The sequence below is a fragment of the Danio aesculapii genome, chromosome 15 (assembly GCF_903798145.1).
Source record: "Danio aesculapii chromosome 15, fDanAes4.1, whole genome shotgun sequence".
Classification (NCBI taxonomy): Eukaryota; Metazoa; Chordata; class Actinopteri; order Cypriniformes; family Danionidae; genus Danio; species Danio aesculapii.
Window position 1 is genome coordinate 28,736,826 of NC_079449.1, and position 10,747 is coordinate 28,747,572.

Consider the following 10,747-nt stretch of genomic DNA (forward strand, 5'->3'; position numbering starts at 1 on the left):
ACTTTTGAGGTACCAATATGGACCCTTTAAGTACAAATGTTTACCTTTTGAAAAAGGTACCACCTCAGTGACAGCTCGTTTTTGTGTGTTTTAAAATTGGTTGACAGAATATGACCTAAAAATGTTTGATTCATCATCTCATTGACAGTAATTTCTGGATCATCTTGCATTTAATCAAAAATAACCTCATCCCTTTGGGGGACAGTTCATACAAAAATGAGAATTCTGTCATCATTTACTTCACCTGTTTGAATTTCTTTCATCTGTTGAGCACAAATGAATAAGATGTAAAACCAGCAGTCATTAATGTATGTAGTATTTCATATTTCTACTATAGAAATCAATTTCTACAAATATTTTCTTTTTATGTGTTCAACAGAGAAAAAAAAGGAATTCATAAAGCTTTGTAACTATCCTTTTATTAAAATATATTGTATTTATATACTGAGATTTTTTTACATTTATTCTACTTGTTTCACACACAAACACACACACACACATATATATATGCATAGTTCAAAAGATCGACGATAATCTACATTCATTTTGTGCTCTGCACTTCAAGACATAAAGGATCACAGACCCTGAAACAAACAGTATCAAACTGAGGTATTTTAAAAAAAAAAGTGAAATTCATGTAAATTCAAACAAGGAAAATGTGTCTGACAAATGCCAATTTTGTGATCACAGAGGATCTAATAACAATGCAATGACAGTAATATGAATAATATGAGTAATATGTTGTTGACAGACTTGGGTATCCCGGTCAGGGAATGGAGGTCATCTGGAGCTGGGGTTCCAAAGCCCTGTCAGATTAGACGGGCTGGGCTTCCTGAGCAGCCTGAGGGAGAGGATGAAGAGGCCCAGGCTCATCACACCCAGCACAACCACACCTGAAATCAGCGCACTGGTGACTGCATTCAGAGGCTGGGACGAGCTGCTCACTGCAGAGCCACAGACAGCGGTGAGAGGGGAGAACGGGGCAGTGGAGAGTTGGGGGGAGGGGAGGGGGGTCAATGGGGTAGAGTGGGACGGGGGTCAAGAAATAGACAAGATAGTTGTGTAAATGGGTACCAGTCCTGTCATGGATCTTATTTGCAGAACTTGACACTGGTGTCTATTGTTGCATTGTGAAAACAAGGCTTAATTCTCACAGAAAGGATGCAGGGAGTGGGTGTACACTACTGAAAAACATTTACCAGAGGAGTCACTGTTTTTATACCTTACCTAGTTGTGAGTTGTTGGTTGGAGATTCGTCTGCAGAAAACACACAAGTTGAGTTTATCCTTTTTTGAGGGGGGATAAAGTGATCATTTACTATCCAAAATCTAGGTGATTTTTTTTTCATTGAACATTTGAGACCATTTTATCTAAAAGTTCGCTGTTTCTAAATATGGCTCAAGGATTATAAAATAAAGTATACATTTTCATTTTTGGGTGAACTATCCCTTTAAGTAAATACAATATAACACAATCATAATTCCAGAGGAAAGATCTTAGACAGATAGATAGATAGATAGATAGATAGATAGATAGATAGATAGATAGATAGATAGATAGATAGATAGATAGATAGATAGATAGATAGATAGATTATTGCATCATTTTACTGCTTGCTTTTTCACTGTTGTTATTGATTTTGCTGGCATGTTTAGAAGAAATAATGTATTGATAGTTTCCATTACTTTACCTTGTCCACCAAATTTTTATGTCTATGCGATTGACTAATTCACTTGAGGTTATTATTAAAAATTATAATATAGAAATTATATGCCATTATATACTATATATATATATATATAATAAAAAATAATATTTTAAAAAAATGTTGCGGTCTGTAAGATTTGCTGATTTAAATAATTCTCTTTAGCAAAGACTTATAAAAATATATAAAAAATTAAATGTTACAAAATTTGGTTTAAATAAAAATAAATATTATTTAGAATTTTATGATGTATTAATTTGATGTGTGTGTGTATTTAGGGTTGGACCCCTTTTTGCCTTCAGAACTTAATCCTCCATTCCATAGATTCAACAAAACACTGGAAATATTGCTCAGAGATTTTGATCCATATTGACATGATAGCATCACACATTTGCTGCAGATTGGAATCTCATGAACCAAATCCCAAAGGTACTCTGTTAGATTGAGCTCTGGTGACTGTGGAGGCCATGTGAGTACAGTGAACTCATTGTCATGTTTAAGAAACCAGTCTGGGATGATTCGCGCTTTATGACATGGTGCGTTATCCTGCTGGAAGTAGCCATCAGAAGATGGGTACACTGTGGTCATAAAGGGATGGACATGGTCAGCAACAATACTCAGGTAGGCTGTGGTGTTGACACGATGCTCAGTTGGTACTAATGGGTCCAATGTGTGGAAAGAAAATATCCCCCACATCATTACACCACCACCAGCAGCCCGAACCATTGATACAAGGCAGGATGGATCCATGCTCTCATGTGGTTGACGCCAAATTCTGACCCTACCATCTGAATGTCACAGCAGAAATCAAGACTCAAGATGCTATTGTACAATTTTGGTGAGCCTGTGCGAATTGTAGCCTCAGTTTCCTGTTCTTAGCTAACAGGAGTGCCAGCCGGTGTGGTCTTCTGCTGCTGTAGCTCATCCGCATCAAGATTCAACGCGTTGTGCATTCAGAGATGCTCTTCGGCATACCTCGGGTGTAACGAGTGGTTATTTGAGTTGCTGTAGCCTTTCTATCAGCTTGAACCAGTCTGGCCATTCTTTTCTGACATCTGGCATCAACAAGGCATTTGTGCCCACAGAACTGCTGCTCACTGGATATTTTCTCTTTTTCGGACTATTTATTGTAAACCCTAGAGATGGCTGTGCATGAAAATCCCAGTAGATCAGCAGTTTCTGAAATACTCAGACCAGCTCGTCTGGCACCAACAACCATGCCACGTTCAACGTCACTGAAATCACCTTTCTTCCCTATTCTGATGCTCGGTTTGAACTGCAACAGATCGTCTTGATCATGTCTACATGCCTAAATGTATTGATTTGCTGCCATATGATGTGCCATGTGTACTTTAAAAAATAGCTTCATTAATTGTAATATTATGCTGTAGAGTTGAGCAAATGTATCTTTTATACTCTTCATAATTAAATCCACTTAAAACAGCAACTTCTGTAAAAGCAAGCAAACCTCAATTGTCATTGTTTTCGGTGCACTAAACCGACTATAAAGCTGAAGGCTCTCACCACTCCTGGTGATTATGGGGCCGGCGGTTATGACGGCATCCCCTGAGGATGAACCTGACACTGCATGCTCAGCCTCACTGTCTCTCCTCCTGCGTTTTCCACAGATCTGCCATGGCAGATATTACCGTCAGGACACTCAAAATACATTAACAACCATAAAAAACTTCAGCATTAAGTTTACCGGCATAAGAATTGCGCAGTCATCTGCTCGACACAGCTTTGTGATGCAATGCAGAAACACAGTGGACATCTTCTGGTTCTTATGTTTCACAAAACGAAAGACTTCAAATGCAAAACGGCCCATCTGACTTTTCCCGTTCTCAAAAACAGTGGTCTGTGGATCCTTGTAGCACCTATTAAACCCCCGTCACAGAAAATAGGAGCTTCAAATAGGATGATGAAGTGATTATGTTCAGTTATAGTGAAATAGACACACAGTCGCGCACACACACTCATACACAAATGATTTCCTCTAAAAGGCCTTTGTGCATTGTATGGTAGTCAGTTAGTTGAGCAGGTAATGAGGACTCACCGAGTTAATGCGCACATAATTTCAGAAAATACCAAATTACCCAAAGAAAAGGTCATAGCGAATCTCATCTTTTGGGTTCCCAGAGGGGTGGCGTAACAGTGATCCATAAGGACGTTCCACCTGTGGGACAGAAAACACAGACGCTTCTGCTGTCAAAGGAAATCAAATCTTTAATCTCGACTTCTTAAAAAAGATTGTTAATAGGTTCAAACACTGAATATTTGAAATATGTGAAAATATATAGAAAAATGTATTAATGGCATTAATTTATAGTTGACATTATATAAAAACAGTGTTATTTTAGTATAAGAAATACTGTTGTCTTATTGAATTGCTTTTTTTTTTACATCATGTTTCTATTTTTAAGTAATTTTCTTGGTTAAATCAACTCTCTCTCTCTCTCTCTCTCTCTCTCTCTATATATATATATATATATATATATATATATATATATATATATAAATTCAGTGCACAGCATGATTGAGTACACCCCATTTTGAAAAGTAATATTTTTATCTATTTCTCAGTGAATATAGGCAGTGTATTTTGGTGCATTTAAACAAAACATATTTAATAAACAGATATATTTATTAAAATAATATTTTAGTCATTTAGAAATTGAAATTTAAACAATTAAACTCAAGCAAAATATAGCAAAAAAATTTACAAACTACAAAATTTCAACTAATTTTTAAATCTTTTTTTTTTTTTGCTTCTCTTCATTTTTTATATTTTAAAATTTGTATATAATATTTTTCCCAAACATATAATTTTGGCTGTACTAGTTTTTGTACCATTATCGTAAGTTATTTTGTTAGATAAGCTCCAGATTTGGCTTCAGTACTGACTAATCTAATGCATATGCACAAATCTAATATTGTATAGCTCCCTATTAAAAATATGAGTTTAAAAGATATTTGTTTGGGGTGTACTTATACAATATATGCTGTGCACTGTATTTCTATTAAAATATGTATTTCTCTGACATCATATACCTCCTATCTAGATTTGTAGCTTTAACGGCAGCAAACACACGAGTCTTTAAGGACAGGCCAGACACTGGTATAGAGATCAGCTGATTGAAGGTTGAGTCCTGTAAAAGATGACGTAAAGAACGTTAATAAGAGAAATCTGTGTGAAAACATGCCATTTGATAAACAGCTACATATGCATTGTTGTACGCAACCACAGTTCAAAAATAGTTTACAATCATACCAAATGTACGTATTATTTTTAAATCAACACATTTTCAAAAATAAATGTGAATATCAATAATAAATATGTGAAATAACATTCATTTATTCAAATGAGAATGTAAAAAGTTGATCAAAAAGCTATTCTGTTATCGCATACTTTTAATACTACTTTATCTAATTTATTTAGTTTCAAAAAAACAACAACAGAGATCACTCACATTGTAAAGCACCAGGCTGAGAGTGCTCAGGAACGTGCCATTATTGTCTTTCACTGTTATTGCAGCAGATGAGCTGGCAAAAAAATACATACATATATGCATACATTATATGTAGACCAATACTAGAAAGATGTAGGTTGTTGCGTCAGTGAGGCAGACTCACGATGCCAGCTGGCTGTTGTTGAGCAGGTACTCCAGAGGATAACTACAGCTGAACTTATACACCAGTCCTGGCAGGTAGCTGATAACAGTGGGAGGGTCTGGAGTGTCGATGTAGCCCGAAATATTTCCCATCTGCACCATAGAGATATTCCCATACGCATTGATGCCTTGAGTTGTAGAAACCTGTACAAAGATACAAAAGAGGCTTTAAGAATTTAAATATTTGTGTTGATGTTTATGTACCCTTTATGTATAGCTCAGTAGATCCAACACATTTAAGTCAGCATAAAATCAAATCTGCAATGCTTTTTTATGTTGTATTACAGAGTTTTTTTCCGAATTACTTATCCATCACTGTATATTTCCTCATAATCATTAATTAAAATAACTTTGTCTCACATTCAATAATATCTCCTATCACTCTGTTGATGTGTTTACTGGCTTGAGGGTGGGACACGCTGTCAATCAAATCAGGTTGACCACTAGCAAACTGCAACCACTCAACCATTCCCTATGGAGAAACTCCTGCGTCCCAATTCGCAAACCATAGTTTGTTGACAGGAGTATGCCAAAGTTACTCGGATGGTTTACTATTTCTGGTAAAAATTCAAAGTGTAGAAGCGTTAATACGCTAACCGCTAATATTGCCCACAATACATTGCACGTCGGACGTGAAATTGATTAGAACTACAAAAGCGGGTGAAATATGTAAACAAACTGCAAACATGGCAGACATGCGAGACCAACCGTCAAAATAGGAAAATAAATTATATTTCATCATTCCTAATAAATATAAGATACTATTATGAATTTCCTGCCAATTATTACTCCAATTATTAGATTTCTATTTTTTTTCCATTTAATTTCGCCACAAGAATGCATTAATATGCAAATTAGACAGTGTATAAATACATTGTATGCAAAAAAAAAAAAAAACGGCTTGCCATTTTACACAAAGCTAATTGGTAAATTAAATAATTTTGTTATTTGTTTCATAACAAAGTTGAAAATAACCATTAAACAAATTTTGGAATAAGAATAACTATATCAATGAAACATTATTTTGTTCAAAATGGTTAATAACCATGTAATAGCATGAAATAACACTAAATACACATTTTTCTCATGTGTTTTTGTCCTTTGAGGCAGCTGTGATAAGGTTGTGACAGTAGCTGTAAGGTGAAGATTGGTTGTGTTCAGGATTTTATGGCTTCACTGGTTGCATGCAATCAGTATAGACTACAAAGTATAGAGTTAGTGTTAATAAAATAATTTAACATATACTTGCAAAGTTACTTATAGTCAACAGAATGTCTGGTGTAAGCCATGAAATGAAGATATTAACGTGACAGTACTTATATTCTAATGTTAGTTTAAATGTAGTTGAGGAGTTACTTCCAGTGAACACAATGTCTAAAGCGGATCATCAATATAAAGTGTTATTAACCATTACAACACCATGCTACAGTATTTGTGAGTAAGTGCCTGTGTCCTGACCTGCAGTGTGTTCCCGCAGGCCTCCAGTGAGCTCAGGCTGATGCTGAAGAGCACCGCTGTGGGGAAGGTGTTGTTGTTTATGAAGCCTCTGCACTGTGGTTCTCCATGACGGCTGTTCAGCGCCAGGTCAACATCAGTGTATCCAGAGTACAGCACAGGACAGAGGTTAATCTTCAGTGTGATGGTCTGAACACCACAGTAGATGCTGATGTCTCGCTCGCCTTGAGGGAAACACAATATCACGAGTCCATGAAAAGGCATCGCTTGATAAATTTAGCATTTTTATGATCATTAGTGTGACCATTTAAGAGCAAAATTGATCAGAAATATTACTGTGACTTTCAAAATGTCTAACTTTCGAATGACAGCAGCACTCAAGCTCCAAAAGATTCAAGTTATTTTTTGAGATGCTATTAATATTATTTGGGCGACATGGTGGCGCAGTGGGCAGCAAGAAGGTCGCTGGTTTGAGCCCTGGCTGGGTCAGTTGACATTTCTGTGTGGAGTTTGCATGTTCTCTCCATGTTCGTGTGGGTTTCCTCCAGGTGCTCTGGTTTTCCCCACAAGTCCAAAGACATGCGCTATTGTCCATATAGTGTGTATGTGTATATATATGTCCTGATCCAGGTTGGGGGTTGAGTGTTGGACTAACGACCCACCTTGTGAAAATGGGATGTTATGAAACACCAACATGGTGCGGCTAAATAACAACTTTGATATAAATGGCCCTGTAAGTAAGTAGGTAAGTAAGTAAGTATTAATATTATTTTTCTATGTTGCTTCTGCTTTATAGGGGAGTGTGATTTGAACATGAATAACATACAATAATCTAGTTACCTTTTTAACAGCTTAATACAAAAAAGCTAACAAACAAAACAAACCAAAAACCCCTGCCAAATAAATTTCTCTACTTGTTCAAACTACTTTTTTGAAATGAGTGGACAGCACAAATCTTGAGGGGTTTTATTGGACAACTTAATTGTTTTTTATGTTCAATCCACTTAAATTTGTTAAAGCAGTTACATTAACTTAAGCGATTTGTGTTGGGACAACATGCAGGAATTGTGTGAAAGCCTGGATTTTTTTTACATTGAATGTTACTTGGTCAAAAACGTCATCACTTTAATCCTGCATCACAACAAACGAAATGACATCAATTTCATTTTAATGAAATAGCTTAACCCTTTAAGGTGCACTCCTTGAAAAATGTTTTTTTGGCCCACGATTGTATTGAATAATATACTGACACAACTCTGGTAAATAGTAATAAGCAATAAAAATAATAATGATAGCCTATGGATAAAAGGTCGACCAGGTAGTTACGATGCTTGTTAAAAGGTTTAACCACGTAATTATTCATTTCACGCATAAGTAAATAAACAATGAACTGTAATGCACCATAACATACCTTTATTGTACATTTAAAAACAAAACAATTCATATTTAATTACAGGTTAAAAGAAAAAAAAAATTAAATGAATCAGTACAGACAAACTTTTTGACTCATATAGAAAATTAGAATATCTAGAATTTACTTAATATATATATATATATATATATATATATATATATATATATATATATATATATATTATTGTTATTAATGAGTGGACAACACAATTCTTGAGGGGTTTTATTGGAAAACTTAATTGTTTTATGTTCAATCCACTTAAATTTGTTAAAACAGATACATTAACTTAATCGGTTTTTGTTGGGAAAACATGTAATTGTGTGAAAGCCTGCATTTTTTTTACAGTGAATGTTACTTGGTCAAAAACCTCATCACTTCAATTTTGCATCAAAGCTAACGAAAAGTCCAAAATCACTGTCATATTTTTTTAATTTTATTTAAAACATATTAATTTGTGTAATTACAATTAATTAACAACTTTAAATAAATAAACAATGAACTGTAAGAAATCATAACATACCTTCATTATACATTTAAAAACAAAACAATTCATATTTATTTACAGGTTAAAATAAAACAAAATAAAATAATAATTTCAGTTCAATTTTAATAATAAAATCAGTACAGATAAACTTTTTGACTCCACTAAAAATGGGAAATTAGAATGTCTAGAATTTATACTGTAAAGTTAAAAAAAATATATATAAAATCGAAATTGTGTGGATTTTCAATGTTTTTATTGTTACATTATGTTATGTTTTATATGTTATTTTATATTATTATTACTTTTATTTATTATTATGTTGAATATTAAAAATAGTTATTTGAAGAGTTTATATGCAAAAACCTCTAAGTGTCATCTGAAATGTTCCTCTAAAATTAGCATTTTTCTCAGGATCCTATGTCTTGATTCAGTCATTTCACTTTTATGGCAAAGAATAGGTTATTTTCATTGATTTTAACATGACATAAACTGAACATAAACATGAGAGGCTGGGAAAAATGCTCATTGTAGAAGAAAATTCCAGACGGCACTTGCATTTAAACTCTTCATTTATATAATATAACCGCATTTATTTTTATTTTTGCAAATGATTTGATGATTATTTTTTTTAACATTTAAAACAGATCTGTTCTAAGATTATACTGTTAATTTCCATAAATTTAGTGCATATCAGTTGCCAATCAAAATCATTAATTTTTTTCAAAAAGAAATTACACAAACAAAACACTTACTGACCCTGAATGTTTGAGCCTCACTTTATCACCGTTCACATTCTCCAGCATATACAGTTAATGTTGTCTCTTACCAGGGAATCTGCTGTGGTAGTTGGGATCACAGTTGAATCCATTGAATTGTGAAAAAGCTAAATGAATCCCATTGAAAAGCACAAGAGCAACACACATCCACTCCATCTCAACACCTGGAAACAGAGAACATGTCATTTCAACCAAAAAATAATAATTAATAATAATAAATCATAGCGATGTCTCTCTAACCTCAGTCCCCTGATGCAGGTTTGGCCTGCTGGCGGTCAGTGAATGTGAAGCCTGGCATCTCAATCGGCCCATCCGCACCACAGGCCCTCCACCGCGGCCCGAAACAATGAGCCATTATCAGAAACCTCAAACAAAAAGAGCTGTCCCAGACAACCTGGGAAAATCCATCTCAATCTCAAAGCGCTGAACAAATCTTTTCGGATGGAGCCAGAAACATGAGCAGCTTTTACGATTTCCCACTCGTCTCCTCATGGCTTGATCTGCCTCTGTCATCGCTCAATAATGTCTGAGCTCAGTGTGGGACTGAAGGCAGGAATTATGCTTTCATCGGCGTCTGAAGGGCCTCTTGTGTGTGTCGCTCCATCAGGGCTGATAGTGAGTGTGTGCTGCTATTGTCGTCGTGGCCTCCTGCTTCCTCGCACTTAAACACTTGCTGAGACACTAGGTGAAGATACGATCGCAAACATGACCAGTTTCTGACATTAAAAAGCACAGCTATTAGATGGGAACCATCACCCCTGTTGAAAAAAAAAAACAGGCTTGTTAGAACTGGTTTCTCAACCAGTCATATAAGAGGGTTTTTGGCCACTTTTTTTGGCTGGTGTTTCAAACTACACTACCTGACAAAAGTCTTGTCACCTATCCAAGTTTTGGAACAGCAAATAATAACTTGACATCTAGTTGATCATTTAGTTTCAGTGACTTATATGACGTATATAGTAGCTTATATGAAAGGCAAAGGCCTCTAGATTACGTGTATTTTACCAAAATAAAATATGATCATGCCTTGATTTTTAATTATTTAATTAGGAGAGGAAGGTCTGACTTTGCTCAGACAAAAGTCTTGTCACTTAACAGATATAAGGTACAGTTTAGAATATAAAGTAATGATGCAGTGGAAAAGAATTAGAATTGTGTGTGATTGCCATGAGCTTGGACAACTGCATTTATTCATCTCTGCAATGACTCAAATAACTTACTAATAAAGTCATCTGGAATGGC

The 10,747-nt window shown here is 34.9% G+C and overlaps 1 protein-coding gene across 1 annotated transcript; it reads right to left on the reverse strand.

Moving 5' to 3' along the window:
- Positions 1-780: 780 nt before the first annotated feature.
- zpld1b (zona pellucida-like domain containing 1b) lies at positions 781-9,667 on the reverse strand. Its single transcript, XM_056474239.1, is given in 11 exon segments — positions 781-944; positions 1,228-1,257; positions 3,230-3,335; positions 3,411-3,582; positions 3,802-3,844; positions 3,847-3,881; positions 4,757-4,854; positions 5,176-5,248; positions 5,339-5,520; positions 6,835-7,055; positions 9,556-9,667. Coding segments are annotated over 11 exon segments (1,230 nt in total). The 5' UTR covers positions 9,662-9,667.
- Between the last annotated feature and the right edge of the window lie 1,080 nt (positions 9,668-10,747).